A 23,584-nucleotide genomic window follows, 5' to 3' on the forward strand; every position below is an offset into this window, starting at 1 on the left:
GAAGCCTCTGTTTTAAACTTGAAACAATTATTAATATGGAAAATGAAATCTTATAAACTTCTGTTCTCAGCCTTTTCATTGATTTTGCTGGCAGAATATAGCATGATCAATAGAATTTTTGTTTGTTCCTATTGAATTCAGTAGAAGAGTGGCTTTGCAGCTGTTCAAAATTTTGACCTCAGATATTGAAGCCCGAATGTTGCATGCTGAAAATAAAAGAGCAAAAGAAAAAATAGAGGCTGAGGGTGCTTTGACATATTTATGTTTTATTAGTATTTGTTTTTTTGCTATTTGAAGAGTAATTAGCGGGAAATGATTTATTTGTTTATTTTTTAAAAAGCAGTTCTTCTTGGTGAGTGGCTATATGTAAAGTCCTCTGCATGTGCTTGGGGGGTATTTGTATTTTACTTAGACTTGTTTTTGTCCTTAGATGACTTTATACAAAGACTCTAAAATGTTAAAAGATTTATATATTACACTATTTCCAAGAACTTTGGTTACAGTCCAGTGTTCATTTCTCATTGCAGGCATCTGTCATCAGTGCTGGGGAATAAGTTTGACCATGGAGCTGAAGCCATTATGCCAACTATCTTTAATTTAATTCCAAATAGTGCCAAAATTATGGCCACCTCTGGCGTTGTAGCTGTTAGGTTAATCATTCGGGTGAGTATGTTTTGGAGCCGTATGTATTGTAGAATAAGCAAGTGGTAAATATTGGTGGTAGATAAGCAGTTATCAGAGACGTTTCCCATTTGAGTGATTATGTATGTGGAATCACACTGTATGGAGAGTATTGTCCCACCCTCGCCTTCCCTTGCTTAACTGTCGTCACATGTGAGCCTTTTCAGTTCCCTGGAGTGAATTACAGGTGTGGTGTACCGTTACTGACCTGTTGCTCATCCTCTCCTCATTGGTTTTAAGCATTTGAGCACTTGTACCTGCTTCTGAGTTCTGTGTGTGTCCAGGTATTATTGCTGTTCTTCCCTCCTTAGTCCCCAACTGTTCATTTTAGGTATCTGTGCTTGTGGCTTTGTATTCATCTAGCATCTTTATTTAAATAATTGTACATAAGCCTAAAAACAAAAGATTATCTTCAGTTAGGTTTCAAAGCACTAATTTATTTAATCTGAATAATTAGCCAAGTAATTTATATGTGGATTTTCAATAAAACCTAACCGCTCACAAAGCCTTTTAGTGCAAGCTCTTCATATCGCCTTCTCCCCATGTCAAGTCCCTTTTCCCGAGAGGCAGCCCTCAAAACTGGGGCTTGATGGTGCTAATTGAAATCTTTCCAGAATATTTATGATTATTGTGGGTTACTTTCTTTGCATTATTTTAGTTCTTACTGTTTACAGTGCCCATTTCAGATACTAAACCAAAGCCGTTATTGGACATATCCATTGAAATGGTATTAGAATACATTGGTCTACTGACTGCTTTTTACTCACTTAGATCTCTACTGCTCAGATAGTTTGGGCTTCATACCAGTGATTTGTTTTGATTTTAGACAGACTTAACACATATCATCATGTTGCCTGTTTTGGCTCTGTAAACTTTGTCATGCCCTTTGTAAGTGTCCAGTGAAATTCTTTCTCCTTTTTAAATGCAGTGAAATTCTAATCTGAATGTATTAGCTGCTTTACATAGGTGAGTAAGGAAGTGATTATCTCAGTTTTGTATTTTCAAGTGCTCACCTCTGTGTTTTGCTCTTTTCCACAGCACACACACATCCCTAGGCTAATACCTGTCATAACAAGCAACTGTACCTCCAAGTCTGTTGCAGTTAGAAGGTAAACTTTTAATGAATTTTCTCATTATTTTTGAATTGTTTTAAAACCAAAACAAATTTCAAATTTCCCTCCATCTAAAAAGTTTATATTTGAAATAATTAATATTATTTAATATTGCTATAATAAATGCCCTTGGCTTGAAGGGTCATGATCAAAATTATATGGAAAGTGAATTTGGACAGCTTATGTTATTTTTGTGTGTGTGTGAGAACAAGTGTATGTGAGGTATTTGGAAGAGGTGGGATGGGGCCGTGTCCCCACATACACTTTCTTCCTGTGCTGGTCCCTCTGCCTCTGTCATAGGTCTACCCCGTCCCCTAAATGAAGGCAGTAGCTGCCTGCCTGGAAAAGACATTGTAAAAATGAGTAGTAGTTATTTATGTTAACATAGGTAGGAGGAGGTGTACGTTGTCTGCAGCTTCTGATGTGATTCTGGGGATTCTGAGGCCTGACTAGTCACCTGCTGTGCTGCACAGTGAGGGGAGGTATACCCCGAAGGTCCGCCTGAGCAGCCAGCTGGGCTTTGTCTCAGGTCCACATGAGCTGTCCCAGCCTGTGTGTTATGTCAGGGCTCTGTGCTTCCGGCTGGGATCTGTGGGGTCTCGACTGGTGACTCCACAGAGTCCTTAAAATCGTGAAATGTGTGGGCTCTCTTCCCAGGAAAGTGTAAGTACTCAGAAGTTTTATGTGAGTTTTCAGACAATTCATGGACTGAAGCTTCTTGGTGGACCAGATCAAGGGCATTATGGGGTAAATTAATGACAGACCTAGGCAGCAGCCTTCTTGGCTCCATCCATGCAATTCTGGGTTTTGATCTAGCCCAACAGGAGGGCCTGTCACTTCATGGCTGTCCCCTGTTTCTCACCTTTCCTGGGCTGGCACATTGGACCCCCACAGGATTTCTCAGGTGCGGGGGTCTTTCTGAGCATGAAACAGCCCCCATCACCATCTTATTAACAGCCACGTGCAAGGTAAGAGAAAAGAGAAGGGGAATGAGCTGGCTGTGTAAGTCAGGAAGAAAGACAGTTTCTTCCACTGAAAAGGCTTAATTTTCAAAAGTGTGGCTCAGTGGCATGGCTGAGGAGTGTGGTCAACCACTGACCCACAGTCCAGCCACCCTAGAGGGCAGAGCAGCTTCAGCTCCCCAGAGACGAGTGTGTGGAGCTGGCGAGGTGGAGGCTGTTGGTGGATTTCCCACATACTTGGGGACAGAGTTCTGTGGATTCACAGTAACTTAGATAGAAGGGGCTTAGTGTTTAGTGGAAGCTTAATGAATGGTAACCATCATGAGAATTTGCTGCTGCTGCTGTTACATTGTCACTGCAGATTTAGGATTCCAGGAGCGGTTTGGAAAGTGTTTCCTTTGTGAAAGGCAGTGAGGTGACACAGATCTTTGTGGGAAACATTATAGGATGTTTAGTGTATTAGTTGACTTAGGCTACATAACAAAAATACGATATGTGGAGTGGGCCTAAACAACAGAAATTTATTTTCTCAGTTCTAGAAGCTGGAATTCTGAGATACGGGTGCCAGCAGGTGGGTTCTAATGGGAGTAGCTTGCAGATGGCTGTTTTCTTGCTGTGTCTTCATGATGCAGAATGTGTTTGTGTGTGTTTGTGTAAGAGAGAGAGCTCTAGTGTTTCTTCTTGAAAGAAAGAAAGTGAAGTCGCTCAGTCATGTCTGACTCTTTGTGACTTCATGGGCTGTAACCTACCAGGCTTCTCCGTCCATGGGATTTTCCAGGCAAGAGTACTGGAGTGGGCTGCCATTTCCTTCTTCAGGAGATCTTCCCAACCCAGGTCTCCCGCATTGTAGGCAGACGCTTTACCGTCTGAGCCACCAGGGAAGTCAGTGTTTCTTCTTACAGGGGCCCTAATCCTAAGAGCATCAGTTTCATGACCCCATGTGAACCTCATGACCACCCGAGGGCCCCATCTCCAAATACCATCATACTGGGGTTTAGGGCATCAATATGATAGTTCGGGGATGACGCATTGGTTCCTAACATGTAAAAATTCTAGGCTGTGGTGCTCGATGTGAGTAGCAGCATGCAATCACCATGACAGCAGAAATGCCATCCCCTTCACCAGCTTCTTAGCCACACACCCAGATTGGCATTTTTGTCTGTAGTCAAAATGAGTCTCATCAGAGCCGTGTGTCTTAATGCTGAAAAGAGTACTAGGGACTATGCCCTCAGAAAGGAAAAGAGAGCAAGAAGGCAGTGTAACAAAGGCAGTGGTTTCTGTCCTGTACTCAGCCAGTACCTAGCTTTGCTTCATAGAATTTGTAAGAAATGAATTGCCACTCTCCCTCCCTTTAAGAAGTTTAAAATTTAGTTGAAGGTATTAAAAACAATAATGCAAAGCAGTGTAAGAGTGAATTACAGCATACATGTTTTATGGATTTAGGCATTCAGGGAGCACTGATCAAAACTAGCTGATGGACTTCTTTGGGGGTCCAGTGGTTGGAATCCACCTGCTCCTGCAGGGGAATGGGTTCAGTCCCTGGTCCGGGAAGATTATACATGCCCTGGGACAACAAAGCCTGTGCCCCGCAAGTACTGAACCCACATGCCGCAACTGCTGAAGCCCTGCATGCTCTGGAGCTCATGCCCTGCCACAGGAGAAGCCACTGCAAGAAGAAACCTGTGCACCAGAACTGGAGAGTAGCCCCTGATAATTGCTACTAGAGAAAGCCCACACAGAGCAGCAAAGATCCAGTGCAGCCAAAAATTATAAAATAAGTGAAGCCAACCTTATTAAATAAACTAGCTGATACGTTTCCCAGGAGCCTCATAGACAAGTTAAAAACAACGGAGTTGCTTTTTGAATGAGTAGTAGTAGTAGGGGAAGAAAAGAGACAAGATCTAACCAGATGTGCTTAAGTAATGCAGTATTTAAGTAATTCCCATGTTGATGTACTTCCCTATATGATTTTAGTCTAAAAAGTTGAAAACAAGGCCTAATTTACAGGGGATGCAGGCATGCTGCCTGCTAAGTCGCTTCAGTCGTGTCCACCCTTTGCAACCCTATGGACCATAGCTTGCCAGTCTTCTCTGTCCATGGGATTTTCCAGGCAAGAATACTAGACTGGGTAGCTCTGCCCTCCTTCAGGGGATCTTCTAACCCAGGGATTGAACCTGCATCTCTTTTGCCTCCTGCATTGGCAGGCAGGGTCTTTACCACTAGCACTCCTGGGAAGCCCTTACAGGGGATATTTTTGACTAGATTGTTTTGAAACTCATTAAAAACAAGAATTAGCACTAAAGATGCATGTATCCACTAAGAAATAAATATTAATAAATATGAGCATATATACACACACATTAAAGGGAAGAAAAATCCATACCAGGAAATGACATGGGGCAAAGGGCAAAGGTAGCGTGACCATGGCCTGGGTGAGGGTGGGGACAGTGATGCCGAGAAAGGGGTGTGAGCAGAGGTCAGCATCTTTCCCGGAGAAAGTCTCTTCACAGCCCCCACTCCCACTGCTAGCAGCTCTGGGGCTGAGCTGAGTGACTCGCCAGAGCTCTCCCAGAGCCCCTGTGCTCCAGGCGCATGGCAGCTGTTTCTTGTCTGTCCTGCTCACTGGATTGTGTCTCAGTTACCATTGTGTGTCCAGCATCTAGCATAGGGTAAGGGTTTATTAAAGATACATTGAGTGAGTAATTGTATGCATTATGAGATTTTGAAGTGGGAAGATCATGGGAAAGAAAGTTTGATCATTAAGAGAAAGATTGCCTTCTGATTTGTTTCCTTGAATGGGTTCCTTAAGTCTAATAATATTTATTCCTACAAAGAATTATTCTGGAATATAGGAAAAGGAAATGATGAAGAGGTAGGCTCTGAAGTGGTGGTACAACCCAAGGGAGATTAGTCCAGCATTGTTTTTTTGTATGTACACTCAGGCCAAGAAAGATCACAGAAGTGGAAAGGTTTGAAAAGAAAGAATCTTGAAAGACTGAAGAGAGGAAACTGGCCAAGTAGTTAGAGAAAAACCTGTTGTAAATACTTGGCAGGAAAATTTGGTAAACACTTTGTTTTCCAGGGTATTTTTTTACTTTCTTTGTAGAAGGCATTCTTTGAAATTAGTGCAAGGACTAGTTCCCTAATTTTGTAATGTATGTTGATCTTTGGTGCCCGTGTAGCTCCTATATTAATGTATTATTTGAGGTAGAATATAAAAGCACACGGCAATGACAAACCTGTTCAGTGGCATTGCTCTGAAGCTCAAGTTTCTGATCTGAAGGGAACTCTTATATCCTGTCCCTGTATCCTTGTGATTATTTTTTTTGATCACCATAGGTGCTTAATTGTGTTGATTTGCTTTGGTTTTCAGTCAATTTTGATTCCATTTTTATGTTCCATTTTTTTGAATGATGAAAATTATAAGAAATTTGCTGATTATAAAAAGGAGTCTTGGGTCACTTAAGGAAAAAGCTATTTTCATAAACAGACAAATGACATATTTTTCTTTTCACAATTTTCAGGCGCTGCTTTGAATTTTTAGATCTACTTTTACAAGAATGGCAGACACATTCATTGGAACGGTAAACATCTGATTTGCTGGTTTTCTCTCTGAATTGAATTTTGAGTTTAATGCCTCAGCTGGCGATCCAGCCCACTCTCTATAAGAAGTGAAGGAATCAGTGCATTTATTTGCATGGTTGCGGGTGGTGTTTCTCCTGATGTGAGGTGCATACCGCTGGCAGAGGCTCTTAGTGAGTTCCTTTGACTGTCATGTTAGCCTGGGCATGTGGGCAGGGTGCCCTGGGACATTGCACAGCCAGGACTCACTGTGTTAGCTCTTATCTGCCCCCTGACATCCTGTCAGTCCCAGCCAGGTAAATGTGTATGGCTGCTCTTAGTAGGTGAGGGGTAACTTGAAGATCTTTAAAGGGACTTCACTCATTTGAAAGGTTTTCTTTTTGATCCGTTTGTATCATAAAGTCAGCAGTTTTCTCTTTATTCAGGCTGCTGTGTGGTAAGTTTCACATCCTCATGATAAAATGTAGGATTACCCCCAGAATTCATAAAGAAGCTTGTCTCTATTTTGACAAGTCATTTTTAGTTCCGATCAATTTTATGTGCCTGTTATTTTTTCTAAGTTTGCAGATGACAGATAATGATACTGTGCCTCTCAGTTTTTAATGGTGGGTTGCATAGTTGTGAAGAACTTTACAGCATCTTAGACGTGTTATGAGTAGTGGACTTGAACACATAGAGCTCCCCTGGAGTCCAGTTCAGTCTTGCAGGCCTCACTTTGGATCTAAAAGGTAGTCAGGCTTTTAAAAAGTATTTTGTTGTTCTTTTATCTCTTGGGTATTATACCCTCTTGATCTGGTGGTAGTATTGGGATTTAGAGGGGAAGATGGAATGAGGGATTGAACGTGGGGACAGATGAGCAAGACAGAAAATGATGATTCACCCAGCTGTGGCTTCCAGTGTTTACTCACTTCGTGGCTTAGCTTGGCAGGTTCTCACCAGGTGTTTACTGAAAGAGTGACGGGATGAGGCAGAGAGTATGATGCTGGTAAAGTGGGCACCTACTGTTTGTCCTGTGAAATTATTCACTTATTGGCCTTTTTCTGCAAACTGTTCAGTATTCAATGAGAGAGTTTTAATGCTATCTTCTTAGCATAGAACCTAACTGAAAAGAACACCTGTATATAAAATGTTTACATCATTTCATAGAATAGTTCATGTCGTATAGTGGAAAAACATTCTTTAATTATAGAGACGTGATGCAGAAAGCCTTTTCAGTGTTAAGATTATTATTATCTCATTATAATTCCCATCGACACCTATGGAAAAGTAGAATTTTTCCCATGGAAAAGTAGAATTTTTTTTGTTTGTTTGTTTGTGTGAGTTCATAAAAATAGAGCTAAGTAAGTATGGCCTGAAAAATACCAGTCATTAGTGAAAGGAAAGAATCCCAGGAGGGTCTGTTCATGGGGAAGGGAGTGGGACAGAATTAGAAGTTAATTAGCAAATGTGCTGGTTTTCTAGGCTGCATGTTGGTCAACTCCGTGGGCACAAAGGTTCTACCTTGTCGTTGCCATTTTGAAGTTATTTCTCACACCTGTTTTTATCTGCATAACTGTGTATTAATGATGTACTGCTTTCATTTCTAACTATACAGACACATATCAGTATTAGCTGAAACAATAAAGAAGGGAATACATGATGCTGATTCAGAAGCAAGGATAGAAGCCAGAAAGTAAGTGTTTGTTGAACACCACTTTCTTAAGTCATTGCTTTTCTGTTTCAGGTTCACTGTCCAGATTGTCTTATAAAAGTTCGTTAAGTCACACGAACATGGCTTGTTAATCATGACTTTGTTAATGTGACCCAAAAGACCATTTCAAAATACTTCTCTAATTTTTCGTTTCAAAGGTTGTGGAGTGCCCAGGCCTGAAAGCCTGATTGGTACTATTTGAACATAAATGGGACTGATGTAGACAGCAGAGAAAGCACATTTTTTAATTTATGAGAAATTATCACATGAGCCAGAAAAGCACTTGTCTTCATGCCCCATGTCTTCTCTTACCCAGCTCTATTTTTCCCCAGTGGCTTGTTGATTTACTGTGAAAACTCCCCATCACGGGGATTCTTAGCCAGGGACTACATCTCTGCCAGGGCCAGGTGGGTGCCTGGTAAGTGGATGAGGGTGGCTCAGGCCGACTGCAGTCCGCAGCTCACTGTCCTGCTCATGTTTGGAGTCATCTTACCACTAGCACTGGCTGTGATGCAGCCAAGAGGGTGTGGCCCCCACATCCCATGCCTTTCTGGGAGTTATCGTGCCATCCTGACTAAATAGCAGTTTTAAGTTTGATGCTCAGATGTCTTCTCTCAGACAGCACAAAGATACATACTTCCCATATTGCTTTGGGGCTATTTTCTCTGTGCTTCTGTGGTTGGCTAGCTCTTTTTTTTTTTTTTTTTTTTGGCTGTGCTGCACAGCTTGGGAGATCTTAGTTCCCCAACAGGGGACTGGACATGTGCCCCTCTTGCAGTGGAAGCCCTAGTCCTAACGCTGGGCCACCAGGAAAGTCCCTGGCTTTTGTGATAACACAGATTCCACCAGTGCTTACCTCTTGGAGCACTATGGATTATTCAGCTGCATATACCTACCCTGACCTGGCTCTCACTGCTCTTTGCTCTCAGTTAAGGTCTAATTTCCTGGTTCTGAGTGTTTGGAGGGCCTCATTCTTCACCCTGAAGCACAACCTCATTTGGGGAAGTTCCTACCCGAATAAGTGACTTAATTAGGAATGGATTTGTTAATGATCTACTTATGCTCTTTTTTGTCCTTATTTTACATTTCGTGCCCCCCCATTTTTTTCTCGTTTTTTAATCATAACACACTATACCTTTCAAGTGGTTGTGAGCATCATCCTGTTTTTCGTTTTTATATGTTAACCTAAAGCCCTTTTAAATACTTTGAGCCAGGGAGTGTCACATGCATTTTGCTTCCATGAACCAGTCCCCTCACATTCTAGGTGTAAATCTAGATGTTTGAGCTCTGTCTTCCCTAGTCTTCCCAGTCTTGCAGGTTAGACTCTTTGCTTTGCATGTTCTTAATGAGACTGAGAGTCAGACAGATGGAGTAACTTGCCTAGAGTCATAGAGCCAGTAGGTTGTGGGTGAGGAGTCACAGCAGTCCCCCTCGCTTCACTCGCTCCCGTACGCCACTGCGGCTGCTGGTCACCGGAGCTGAGGTCAGTCCCTGACAGTGTCCTGTGTTTTCCAGGTGTTACTGGGGTTTCCACAGTCACTTCAGCAGGGAAGCAGAGCACCTGTACCACACGCTGGAGTCCTCCTACCAGAAGGCCCTGCAGACCCACCTAAAGAGCTCGGACAGCGTGGTGTCCCTGCCACAGTCAGACCGCTCATCCTCCAGCTCCCAGGAGAGTCTCAAGTAGGTGCTCCTGCTACGCTCTTCATCTGTGTGGGGTTTACAATGAAAATTTTGCTGCCTGAGCACATGGACGAGCAGCTCGTCCCTTGGAATGTATATGTGCCTGTTATCATTTCCCCCTTAATTCAGATGGAGCCTAGTGCTGGGGAAGATGCTGTGGGGCATCATAAGAAACAGGTGGCCTGGCCCATGGTCCTTGGTCCCTGATCCCTGCCACAGATGGTTTGTAGTGAAATATGCATGTCAGTCCTGGCACAGTTTTGGAGTAATACAAGCACAAGCAAATTGCGCCAAGTATCTTCTAAGAGAATATAAGCATTAACTTGGAGACAGCTTTGGAAAGGGAGGGCATTCAAACTCTGGAACTGAACGTACTACTATCTTCATTCTTTATTTCTGTTTTCTAAGATTTCTTGCCATGTGTTTGAAAGGTAGTCCAAAGTACAGTACTAAAGCTTTTCTGAAATTGGGATTTTTTTTAAGATTATGGTCCAGATTACCTGTAGAATTCTGAGAAGTCTGAAATAATTCTTTGTGATCATAACTGCCTATTGTATATTTTACCTGTATTAATACAGATACAATGCACTTTTGATAATAGATGTGTTCCTTTATTTTCAGTCGGCCGCTCTCTGCCAAAAGAAGTCCTACTGGCAGTACCACCTCCAGAGGTAAGGTGGGCACCACAGGGAAGGCTTCGGTGTCCGAGCCTGGGGTGGGCTGTGCAGTGGCTGGAAGCCAGCTACTGCTCCCAGGTCTGCAGAGGGTCTGCCCTGTTTTGTGCTCCCACGATCCCAGCAGAGCAAGGATAGTTTGTCAGAGTGACTCGGGCAGGCAGACCTGTCCTTCTCACCCTCCCTACCCCCTGTACTTGGTGCTGTCATGGGGCGTGTGTGTGTGTATGTATGTGTGTGTGTGCCTGTACTTGGTGCTGTCATGGGGCGTGTGTGTGCGTGTGTGTATGTGTGTGTGTGTCTGTGTGTGTGTCTGTGTCTGTGTGTCTGTGTGTCTGTGTGTCTGTGTGTGTTGCTTCTGTGCTCTGAGCACTGGCTGGGATGCTCCAAGCAACCCGGGACCTGGCAGCTTTGGGGAGTGGGGAGGGGTATGTTCCCTGAAACGGGGGTGGGGGGTGGTGTGTGCCCTGGGGGTGGGAGGGCACCTTCATACCACCTTAGGAGGACACTGGCCAGATGCAAATGAGTTTTCATTGTTTGATTACTCTTGTGGATCAGAACTGTGGTCTGTCTGTGGGATTTATGGTTTTGGTTATGAAGGTGTGTGTAGTTACCGTCACTTGTCATCCCCTTCAGCACCAGCTGAGCTCTGTCGAGTGACCAGGAGCCACTGTTGGACAGTGCCCTGTGCTCCAACCTTTGTGAAAACTTGATGTTTGTTTTCAGGAGAAGCAGTGCTTGAAGGTCTAGTGCAGACCTTACTGTCCTTGCTAAAGCTCACTCCTCCCCCTGCAGCTTCCACGGTCAGCACCAAGTCCGCATCCACCGCGGGGTCCCTGCAGCGGTCTCGAAGTGACATCGACGTGAATGCAGCTGCCAGCGCCAAATCCAAGATCTCCTCGGCTGCCAGCACAGCGCCCTTCAGCTCGGCGGCGGCCTTACCTCCGGGCTCGTATGCGTCCTTAGGTAACCAGACCCCTGAGAGCCTTCCCCCCAGGTCTGCCATTCAAGATGACACTTAACCTCAGATTAGATTGATTTACGGAGCAAATGACCAGAAACTGTAACTGAGGCAGGTTTCACGGCTGCAGGGCTAATGTTTCAGAGTTAAGTGACCCTGTGTGCTGACTGCTGGTTTACAGCCACCCTTGGGTGAGTGTCCTCTCTGCTGGGGCATCAGTGGTGTGTCCCTCTGCGTCATGTGCCCCTTCCAGCATCCCAGCCTCCTCCCTTGTGGCCAGAGCTGGGTTTCCTCCCCTCCTGTCCTGGGGTAGAGTGCAGATCTTGACTGTTCAGTGAGGCTTTGCCTGGAGTGGGCACGGGGAGGGGGTAACAGGGGCTCCAGAGGAGTGGGCAGACTTTCTGACCAGCACAATGTATCACACAAAAGGGTGTTGTCTGTCCCCCTGTGCCACCTGGGAGGAGCATGCACAGACTCTAATGATAGGTCACAAAAGATTTAAAAGTTACTTTCGAAAGAATTAGTGTCTGATAGCATGGTAGACTGAACACCTGTTGTAAGGCTTATAGTTTATTTCAGTTTATGTTTGTTAAAGCAGAGTTGTTCAAAGCCAAAGTCTAGAAACTCAGCAGGATTCATTTTATTTGGGATTTAAGGAAGTTACTGTGGTTTAAACTTCATGAAACATCGAGACTTACTGCTCTTGTGGTTTACAAACTAATCCCAAAGTCAGTTCCACAGCTGATAGCTAAGATCATGGGAGCAGAGTGAGAGAATACCAAGCAAAAGTTAGTGGGCCTGACTTGGGCACTTAGTGCCTGACTTGGGCAGCTTTTGAATCTATTTCCTCCACCCATAAATTGGTTATGGCTATTAAATAATAGCCACCTGTTAACATACGTGGAAGGGACAAATGAAATTCTATAGAAGTCTTTTGTAAACTATTATCCCATAAGATGAAGGAAACTGTGGCTGTGAGAGGAATGTTATTAATTTAAAAGGTAAGGTTTATAGTGTGGAATGTTGTTAAATCAGTCTTGTCTTCTCTACAAAAGTTTCTTACTGAGACTGGGAACATATCCAATAAGAGCTCTCCTTTTATGTTGTTTATTTAACTGTTACACCATCACGTAGGTGTATTTAGGCTCCTGTGTTGATGTGTGATCACTGAGCAAGAGAGAAGTCAGAAGTCTGTCCTGTGTGAAGGCTTTCTGTTCATTTTAGTTCTGTTTGGTCCACCTTGAGAATCTGTAGTTAGTATTTGCTTCATTGTTTGAAAACAGTAGTCCTTGTTTTCTGTGCATATTAAAGCTGTTTTAACATGGACCCTGTGGGCTCCACTTGGTGCTTGTAAAAGCGCTCGGGTCTTCCAAATGATGAGACTGGAGTATTCCCCACTCTCCATCGCCTGAGAGCTTGAGCTCAGCTTTCCTGATGTCCAGATCCATAAAAACCAAGCAAAATCAGCCTCCAATATAACACAGTCCTGCTGAGAAGCTGTTATAGCTCCTACTGAGGTGGACTCACCACGTCTGTGTAGGAGTGTAGTGTTAAAGCTGATGATCCTTTTCCCAACTTCTAGAGTCCAGACACATGAGGGGAGACACGGAGCCCCTAGGCCTCGACTCAGGTACCAAGCTGGACCGTGTGGCTGGGCTGGGTGCTGCTATGCCAGCTTCCGGGGCTGCTGACTCACTGCCTCTGCCCTCTGGGTGTCCGTAGTTCCCCCCCGTTATTCTGCTAGTATAATGCTTTGTTCCAAGAAAAAGGGACTCTTCAGAGGATGAGAGAAAATGAAACTGAAAGATGCTCAGCTGTGTCCGACTCTTTGCGACCCCGTGGACGATACAGTCAATGGAATTCTCCAGGCACAAATACTGGAGCGGGTAGCCTTTCCCTTCTCCAGGGGATTTTCCCAACCCAGGGATCAAACCCAGGTCTCCCGCATCGCGGGTGGATTCTTTACCAACTGAACCACCAGGGAAGCCCAAGGAGGATGAGGCTGGCCAAATCAAAAACACAGTAATCAGCCAAGGCCTGACCCTGGGTTGTGCTTTCGTGTGGTGTTTTCTGAAGGCAAAAAGCACATTCTCCTAAGCTGATTTCAATAGAAGGTGCACTTACTTGCTTCAGACTGTGCTTTGCTGTTGAACTTGTTTCCCTTTTAATTTTATTTTAAATTGTACTTTTGCTTTTTTGGTAGCTAATAATAACATTCTGCTTTTTAATTTTTTTGATGTTACTAACTGTTCCCTGTTATCCCTTCCCTTGTTTTTTTAATTTGCTTAAAGATGGTACTGCCACTAAAGCGGAGGGTAAGCGGTTTGTCTCTGTGACGAGGTGTGTCCCCACGAGTGTTGCCTGGTGCCCTTGCCCTCCCTGGGGTCCCTGCATGACACGTTGCACGCGCTTCCCTCCACTCTTCCTCCTCCTGTCTCCACTGGGCCTTGCCTTCCCTCTACCTGAACGCTCCCCTCCTTTCCTGTTCCGTCGTTGTGCTTGTGGATTTGGGCTCCAGTGTGCTATCCATAGCGTGTCACTCTGAGCCCACACGGGGAGGAGCATCCCTGTGACCTCGTAGGTGACTCATCTCAGGTTTTGTCACTCCTGAAGCACCACCTCCACTTGATTCCTTCTGTTCACTTTGTGCTTTTGTGGGTCTTTCAGGATTGACCTTTCCTCTTATAAACATAAGTTTCAGTGTCAATTGGTAATGCAGGTTGAAGACTGGTAAAGGTTTTTTAGTAGGTAATTTCTAGACGTTAGAAAAAAAATTCTTTTCTCTCCCCTGAAGCTGCTGAATTATATGATACTGTTTCTGTTTGTTCCACTGGTGCCAGCCCCATTCGTTTACTCTCGTTCATCCGCTCATCAGCCTGGGTTAAATGCTTCTCTGTGCTGTGTTATCTGGGACACACAGGAGTATAACTGGTGGAAGAAGTACACATCCCCACATCCACATTGTTTTCTGTTTTTTTTTTTTAAATCTTTAATTCTTACATGCGTTCCCAAACATGAACCCCCCTCCCACCTCCCTCCCCACAACATCTCTCTGGGTCATCCCCATGCACCAGCCCCAAGCAAGCTGCACCCTACGTCAGACATGGACTGGCGATTCAATTCTTACATGACAGTATACATGTTAGAATTCCCATTCTCCCAAATCATCCCACCCTCTCCCTCTCCCTCTGAGTCCAAAAGTCTGGTATACACATCTGTCTTTTTTCCTGTCTTGCATACAGGGTCGTCATTGCCATCTTCCTAAATTCCATATATATGTGTTAGTATACTGTATTGGTGTTTTTCTTTCTGGCTTACTTCACTCTGTATAATTGTGTTGATCTCAAGAGGCTCTTTCTGCTGTTTGATTCTTTTGAATTTTGGACGGAGCTCTTCCGGTCAGTACAGGTCTTTGATTAGCACATGATAGACATGATCAGCTTTGCAAAGTCTCTAGATAGTAAGCATGGTGTTTCAGATAATTGAAATAAAGAGTTATCTCATTTGCGTAAGGTAATGGCTTAGACTCAGCAACCCTCAGGATAGTGATTTAACAATGAAGAGCTGCTAGATTAAGTTCCTGTGTTACATTTAGCCCCTCTAAAGGCCAGCCAGCAGAGTAGATTGGGTTTTATCTCGAGATATGCAGCTCATAGTGCTTTTAATTTATATACTACTTTCTAAGAAACTCACAAAGGAAAAATTCGAATGAAATTTTTAAAAGACATGTAGTCTCAAGATCAGTGTTCTTCAATTTTATCTCATCATAAAAATCTCCTGGAATCTTGCTTACAAGAGCAGAGTCCTAGGTGCTGCCCCTTGAAAATGCTGATTAAGTTTGGAACGAGCAAGCAACCTGAATTTTCAGCAAGCTCCACTGACGGTTCTTGGAGTTGGATAAGCTTTTGAAAGGAGAAGTTTCCAAACTAAAAAAATGGACAAAAGGCCTGTGTCACGCTAAGCCCACCATTTGTGATAGAAGACTGAGGCTAGGTGTGGTTTTCTTCCATTTTTTAGTTGAAACAAGTCATTCTATGTTTCTTTTTCTCCAAGAAAGCATCTTAAGTATTTCTTCAGCCTAGATGGATAGGGAATAGGGTAGGATACAATAATAATGCCGATGAGACAGAAAGTTAGAGACATGATGTGGGAATTTCCACATTTTTTGCAGAGTGCCCTGGTTGATTTCCTATCCCTCTATGAGAGAATAGAAGTCAGTCTGTTATTCCACCCAGCAGTAGAGATTTTACACTTTTTTTTTTCCTTCAGTTTCTTTTACCTTTAGTTTTCTTTTACCTGTTCAGGGTAAGGTCAGAGGGTTGCTTGCTCAGTTATTGTGCTGGAAGCTGAGGACAAGAAGTCTTTTTCTGGTTCTCCTTCTGGTAGGAAAGTGGAGGATAATCTGTGGGCCCATTTCATACAGAATTCAGAATTAGCCAGAATCCCATGTGTGTTGGCTTTGGTCCCAGGGCCATCCAGGCTGTCACAGCGCTGGCTGGTCAGAGCCTCCAGCCTTGTGTGATGATGAGATGGAAAATAGAGGCCTTGGGAGCCCTTTCAACTGTCATTTCTCTCTGCCTCAGCTGTGAAATTTAGCAGGCTGCTTAGAAAAGCTCCATACACAACAAACATCACTTAGCATCTTGTCAGGAGTTTCCTGTCTGAATTTTTAGGATCATTTTGAGTCTTTTGAAGATTTGTTAATATGTGTGTTGACTATATTACTGTCTGTTACGGTAGCTCTTAGGACAAGCACTAGATGCTTGCGTCAGGAAGTAGAAACTTAAATCGGTAGTTGGAATCTCTGAATTCAAAATTCAGACAATACATTTGAAGCCTGGTGACTCCCTCGTTACAGTGATTGAGAAAAATAAATATTCTCTGGAAGTTCCTTATCGCACACATGAAGTAGCTATCCTGACATTTACAACTAATCAGAAAAATGTATTTTGTGAAGAACTCAAAGCTCAACTTTTGAACAAAAGTTTATTTCCAGGTCATCTTTCAGTGTGTTATGTTCAGTGACTTGGAGGATTTGGATATTATCTGTTTTGGCATTTGTGAGAGAGTTTATAATCAATCACCACTGACCCTTGAACAGCATGGGTTTGCAGCGTGTGGGCCCACTTGTAGGTGGATTGTTTTCAGTAAGCATGCAGCCCTGCACGGTCTCACTCAGTTGATCTGCAGATGTGGAGGCAGCTGTGGGACTTGAGCATCTGTGGACTAGCACATCCCCAGCAGGCCCTGGAACCGTCCCTGCAGGCACAGAGGCCCCTGCAGATACTCAGCTTGTGAAGAAAATGAGTGATTCTCATCTTCTTAACACTTGCTTTTTTTTTTTTTTTTTAATTTAACTGCTGGGTTCAGGAAATGTATTATTCATATTTTTTTTCCAAAATAACTTAAAATGAAGAGTTAAAATACTTTAAAAAAAACTTCAGTGCCCTGTGGATACTGATGACTTAACTGATGGTTTCAGAGAATAAGTTATCATATGGTCAACGGCCATGCTTAACTGTTGGTGATTTTCATTAAGATTACATGATTAAAAAAAGACTCTGCAGCCTTGTCTGCTCTTTAGGAAAATAAACTTAGATTTTAGTTCCATTTTACTGGGAAATAAAACATTTGGTATTGCTGAATATTTATCCAAGCAATTTTAAGTGATTAACCTTTTTTTCAATGAAAAAATGTGCCTATATATAGAAATAAAAGTGTTAAACTTCTTTTACTTTTATCTTTAAAAAATATGATGAAAGTTATTTTTGTAGAGGGATACTGAGAGGTAGCAAACTTACAAGTGCTCAGCTTTCCAACTTTCTTTCATAAATGCCACGTGTGAGTGCAGTCAAGTGTTTTGTGCCCCAGCCAGTGAGTGTGAAGCAGTTTGTGGGCCTAGAGGTCCCCAGCTCGAGAGTGAGATTTACGTGAAGGCCTTTGCATTCTCACATCTCCATGTGGAGCTCAGGCAGGAGCACAGAGACCTGAATGATGGGAGGCTGTCGAATGATTTTTAACTGTCTTCGGCTAAGTTGGACGTGGGAGAACCATGCTTCCAAGTTAAACCAGTACATGGTTCATTTCCTGTCCTGAGGGCTTTTCTAAAAGAATGGCGGTGTGACTGGAAGCAGTTTTCAGCAGCACCATTAAAAGGCCAGGATATACAGGTGTTCTTCGATCCTCCTTCCGCATAAGGCAAAGGCTACACTTCTCCTCCGGGTCTCTGTTTTCCTATGGATCTGCTTTCCTCTAGATACATGCATTCTCTAAATGCCTCTCTTGTCTCTCCTTCCAGAATTTTTCCCCCTAATATCCCATTTCAGTATCTTTTACTTTTGCTGGCTTTTTTTTTTTTTTTTTTACATATTCTTTCTGTCTTTGTCAAAACACAGTATTAATGAATATGTCATTAACAGGTCATGGTATAGAACTGAAGTATGTTTTTACTGTTTGTTCATTGAGTAGACTTTATTTTTCCTAACGACTATAGAGTATTTTATATCATCTCTTTAAAACATATGCAGGCATTTTTAATAATATTGCCAAATTAATATAATTACTGAAACTAAACCTCTTTCAATAAAGGAAATATACTTCTTGTTGTTATTGTTAAGTTGCTAAGTCATGTCTGGCTTTCTGCAACCTCATGAACTGCAGCACGCCAGATTCCCTGTCCTATGTCTTCTGGAGTTTGCTCAAATTCATGTCCATGGAGTCGGTGCTGCTATCTAACCATGTCATGGATAGTTTTATATTTATATATCTGAGTACAATACAACAGAGGCCCTTTAAACTTCCAAAAACTGATTTTAAGGGTGCTCTGAGGTTTCTCATGTAATTACCTCGGTGAGAGTTAAGAGTTATCGCTAAGACAGCATTTTAACAGTACTGTATATGCATGAAAAGGTGGGTTTGGGGGGAAAAAACCCTTTTAGCTTCAAACTGACATGATCTCTCTCTTGACTTTGTCCCAAGCAAAGCAAAAACCAGTCTTCCCTAATTTGTAACTCAACTTTCTTCTCACACAAGTTGTGCTTTCAGTTTATCTTACCTGTGTTATCTGGAAACCCCAACCTGATGGATTAAAATGGTCTGCATTAGAGCTCCCAAGGATGCCTGACAGTTCCAAACACTGAACTTCTATAGAGAAAGCCACTCTCAAATCTGGTTTCTTAGGGTTCTCACAGATTAAAGTATGCCAAGTATGAGCTCATAGTCCAAAATTACATCTATGATGAGTGATTAACAGCAAAGCAAAAGAATAAAAACATAATCTCTTTAAGACTTAAGGGTCTTTTATATAATATAAAGTTGCTATACTTAAATGATTAAAAGAAATGAGAAACTTGTATATTTAGCAGTATGCAGAATTCAGTAGTCTAAATGATCTTCCCAACCGAGAACAGATCAGTCCTTGCAGTGAAGCCACACATCTGCATACTTTAGAGCAGAAACCATGGGAGATGAGAGCCAACGCTGGTTTGCATCTTGAGGTTTTGACTGAATCCTGGAGACCTGGGGCATTGCTATGAGTGCTTAGGGCATGGAGTGACAGAAAGTAAGCCCGAACCCACCCAAGACCTATGTCATCACTGGTGAACAAGAGGTTAACTCTGCTAAATAGAAGAGGGTGAGGGAATCTACCCATTGGAACCTCAGTTACTGGGTGGAGCAGGGAAAGTAATCTTCCCTGAAAATCTGCAACCATAAATTGGGTCTTCATGCAGATTTTTGCTCTGAATTTATGCTACTTTTGTTATCTGAAAAATCCAAATAGATAAGCCAGTTTAAAGTGGCTGTGAATTGCTTGTCTCCATAGGACACTAGCAGAAGCAAACATAGATCCTCATCAGAAGAACTCAGCTTCAGTATAGGTCTTACAGAGTTCCCATAAAGTTCCAAGGAAAGAAACCCTTTTGCTGTCTGGATATTTAAAGAAATAACAACTTGGAAAGACAAGTACTGGACTGGGATGCCATCGCCTTCTCCGAGTAAGAGGTTTAGCCCAGGCTGAATACTTTCTTTAAAAAAAAAAAACAAAAAAAAAACTTTCAAACCTTATAGCTTTGAACATTCAAATATATGTACTGAACATTCAAATGAATGTACTGAGCAGCTCAGTACATCCAGGAGAATAATCTTATATCAGAAGGTGAAGATAAAGTATTTAATGATTTAATTAAAAAAACACATTTTTGACAAATTCTTAGCAATTGGGAATGAGTTTTCTTAACTTGTTGAAATATAATTTTTATGAAATTCCAGAATTAAAAAAAAAAAAACACAAAAAACTGGCTCAAGATAACAAAACTTTGTACTCCTTTGTACTCCTTTTTAGCATTGTGCTGTGTGTTCCAAAACAGCAGGTAAAGTAATCAAAGGGTAGAGTTTGAAGGGAGAAAACAGAAGTCTCATTTGAAGGTGGTTTTCTATTTAGATAATGCCAAATAATCCACATATAAATGGGTAGAATTAATAAAAGTTTAGCAAGATTCCTAGAGTTAAGATCAAAATACAGTGGTTGTATTCTTGTTTGTGAACAAGTTAGGAAATATAATTTAATAAACTATATTCTGTATAATAAAAACAAGTCACCTTTGAAGAAGTCTACAAAATTGGGTAAAGCTTTTGGAAAAAATTATAAAGCTTTATAGGAAAACAGAGAAAACAGTAACAAATGGAAAGACTGATATCATAAAGCTGTCTTTTCCCCCCAAAATTAATCCCAGGTTCCACAATTCTGGTCAGATTTTCACCCTGTCTATTTATTGCATGTTCAGATGCATATGCAAGAGAGCAAAGGACTGAAGGGAAAAGTGGCTTGATTTGCCCAACCCATTTAGAAGGTGGTTTTGAAAAGCTGCTCACAGTAGTGTACGTCGCACAGAATGGAGACCTGGACTGATGGGGCAGACTCGACAGTGGAGAAACGGAGCCATATGTGTATACAAATGCTTCAAAAGTAACATAGGTGGCTTTTCCCATTAGTGAGAAAGGGGTTGCATAGCCATATGGAAAAAGTTAAGTGGATCTCCCCTTTAATTGGAAGAACAATCACTTCCATAAGTGACCTCGCAAATGTTGAGCCAAACCGTCAGTTTTGGGAGAATATGTGCCCTATGATAAAATTACATTTAAAATATATAAAATAATGCCATCTATTTCTTGATTATAAACCATGTATATTAAAAATATAAATGGAATGATGAACACTGGGTTTCAGCTCAGGTTACCAAAAATGTTGCAGGTTGAGGCGAAGGATACAGAAGATTTTTATTTTCTTAACTGAATGGATGTGGATGGTCATTTAAAAATATTTTGTGGTCTAAGTATTTTATAAAAATTTAAACAAAAAAGTAAATTCAGCTGTTTTTCATCTTCATTTTGCTTTGGTGACTCCCTGGATATAGCTTGGTGACTTCCTTAGGAGACTAACTCTTAGGTCAGCCAGCCAGCCATGCATGGGAATCTAAACCATTGGATAAAGGAATTAATCCCCATGCTTCTGTTTCCTTATGTAAAGTGGGAATAATTAGTTTGTATGCTGGTGTGAGGATTTTGAGTTCACATATGTGTGGTTCATAGTGATATGTTGTTGTTCAGTCCCTAACTCATGTCCGACTCTTTGCAACCCCGTGGACTGCAGCATGCCAGGTGTCCCTGTCCTTCACTGTCTCCCAGAATTTGCTCAGACTCATGTCCATTGAGTCAGTTGATACCATCCAACCATCTCATCATCTGTCAGTCCCCTCTCCTCCTGCCTTCAATCTTTTGGGTCTCTTCCAGTGAGTCGGCTCTTCACATCAGGTGGCCAAAGTATCGGAGCTTCAGCTTCAGCATCAGTCCTTCTAATGAATACTCAGGGTTGATTTCTTTCAGGATTGACTGGTTTGATCTCCTTGCTATCCAAGGGACTCTCAAGAGTCTTCTCCAGCACCACAATTTGAAAGGCATCAGTTCTTAGGCAATCAACCTTCTTTATGGATCAAATCTAATATCCATACATGACTACTGAAAAAATCATAGCTTTGACTATACGGACCTTTGGCAAAGTGATAATCTCTGCTTTTTAATACACTGTCTAGGTTTGTTGCAGCTTTTCTTCCAAGAAGCAAGTATGTTTTAATTTCATGGCTGCCTGCAGTCAACGTCCACAGTGAGTCTGGAACCCAGGAAAATAAAATATGCCACTTTCCTCCATTTTTTCCCCATCTTTTTTCCATGAAGCGATGGGACCAGATACCATGGTCTTTGCTTTTTGAATGTTGGGTTTTAAGCCAGCTTTTTCTCTCTCTTCTTTTCAACCTCATTAAGAGGCTTTTTAGTTCCTCTTTGCTTTTTGCCATTAGAGTGGTACCATCTGCATATCTGAGGTTATTAATATTTCTCCCGGCAGTCTTGATTCCAGCTTGAGCTTCATCCAGCCCAGCATTTTGCATGATGTACTCTGCATATAAATTAAATGAGCAGGGTGATAATATACACCCTTGATGTACTCCTTTCCCAATTTGGAACCAGTCCGTCGTTCCATGTCTGGTTCTAACTATTGCTTCTTGACCTGCATACAGGTTTCTCAGAAGTCAGGTAAGGTGGTCTGGTATTCCCAACTCTTTTAAGAATTTTACAGTTTGTTGTGATCTATACAGTGAAAGGCTTTCATGTAGTCAATAAAGCAGAAGTAGATGTTTTTCTAGAATTCCCTCACTTTTTCTATAATACAGTGGATTTTGGCAATTTGATCTCTGGTTCCTCTGCCTTTTCTAAATCCAGCTTGAACATCTGGAATTCTTCAGTTCACATAGTGTTGAAGCCTAACTTGAAAATTTTGAGCATTAGCTTGCTAACAATGTGAACTGAGTGCAGCTATATAGTGGTTTGAACATTCTTTGGCATTGCCCTTCTTTGGGATTGGAATGAAAACTGACCTTTTCCAGTCCTGTGGACATTGCTGAGTTTTCCAAATTTGCTGGCATGTTGAGTGCAGCACTTTTAACATCGTCATCTTTTAGGATTTGAAATAGCTCAACTGGAATTCCATCACCCCCACTAGCTTTGTTCATAGTGATGCTTCCTAAGGCCCACTTCACACTGCAGGATGTCTGGCTGTAGGTGAGTGACCACGCCATCAGGTTATCCAGGTTATTAAGAGCTTTTTTGTATAGCTCTTCTGCGTATTTCTGCCATCTACCTCTTCTTAATCTCTTTTACTTCTGTTTCTGTCCTTTATTGTGCCCATCTTTGCATGAAATGTTCCCTTTGTATCTCTAATTTTCTTAAAAAGATCTCTAGTCTTCCTGATTCTGTTATTTTCCTCTCTTTCTTTGCATTGTTCAGTTAAGAAGGCTTTCTTACTTCTCCTTGCTATTCTCTGGAACTCTGCATTCCGTTGGATATATCCTGCCCTTGTGTTAGTTGCTCAGTCATGTCCAACTCTCTCGACCCCATGGACTGTAGCCCACCATGCTCCTCTGTCCATGGAATTCTTCAGGCAAGAATACTGGAATGGGTTGCCATTCCCTTCTCCAGGGGATATTTTCTCCTTACTGCTTTGCTTTTCGTTTCTCTTCTTTTCTCAGCTATATGTAAGGCCTTGTCAGACGACCATTTTGCCTTCTTGCATTTCTTTTTCTTTGGGATGGTTTTGGTCACCACAAAACTGTTAACACTGTAATTGTAATTATAAATTATTATAAATGTTCTTCAGGCACTCTTTCAGATCTAATTCCTTGAATCTATTTGTCACTCCTACTGTATAATCCTAAGGAATTTGATTTAGGTCATACCTGAATGGTCTAGTGGGTTTTTTTACTTTGTTCAATTTAAGCCTGAAATTTGCAATAAGGAGTTCATAATCTGAGGCACAGTCAGCTCCAGGTCTTGTTTCTGCTGACTGTGTAGAGAGAGCTTCTCCATATTCAACTGCAAAGAACATAGTCTGATTTCTGTATTGACCATCTGGTGATAGCCATGTGTAGAGTCGTCTCTCGTGTTGAAAGAGGGTGCTTGCTATGACCAGTGCATTCTCTTGGCAAAACTCTTGTTAGCCTTTGACCTGCTTCATTTTGTACTCCAAGGGCAAACTTGCCTGTTATTCCAGGTATCTCTGAACGTGCTACTTTTCTATTCCAATTGACTATGATTGAAAAAAACATCTTTTGGGGGTGTTAGTTCTAGAAGGTCTTGTAGCTCTTCATAGAACCATTGGACTTCAGCTTCTTTGGAATTAGTGGTTAGAG

General features: G+C 42.0%; 1 protein-coding gene across 1 annotated transcript in view; it reads left to right on the top strand.

The window, feature by feature from the left end:
• CLASP1 (cytoplasmic linker associated protein 1) overlaps positions 1-23,584 on the top strand; it is a 276,810-nt gene that overhangs the window by 165,198 nt on the left and 88,028 nt on the right. Inside the window, 7 exon segments of the mRNA XM_018061634.1 lie at positions 528-663; positions 1,720-1,790; positions 6,280-6,339; positions 7,932-8,009; positions 9,543-9,710; positions 10,332-10,381; positions 11,180-11,350. Coding sequence (XP_017917123.1) covers positions 528-663; positions 1,720-1,790; positions 6,280-6,339; positions 7,932-8,009; positions 9,543-9,710; positions 10,332-10,381; positions 11,180-11,350 — 734 coding nt within the window.

This window comes from Capra hircus, chromosome 2, assembly GCF_001704415.2.
Source record: "Capra hircus breed San Clemente chromosome 2, ASM170441v1, whole genome shotgun sequence".
Taxonomy (NCBI): Eukaryota; Metazoa; Chordata; class Mammalia; order Artiodactyla; family Bovidae; genus Capra; species Capra hircus.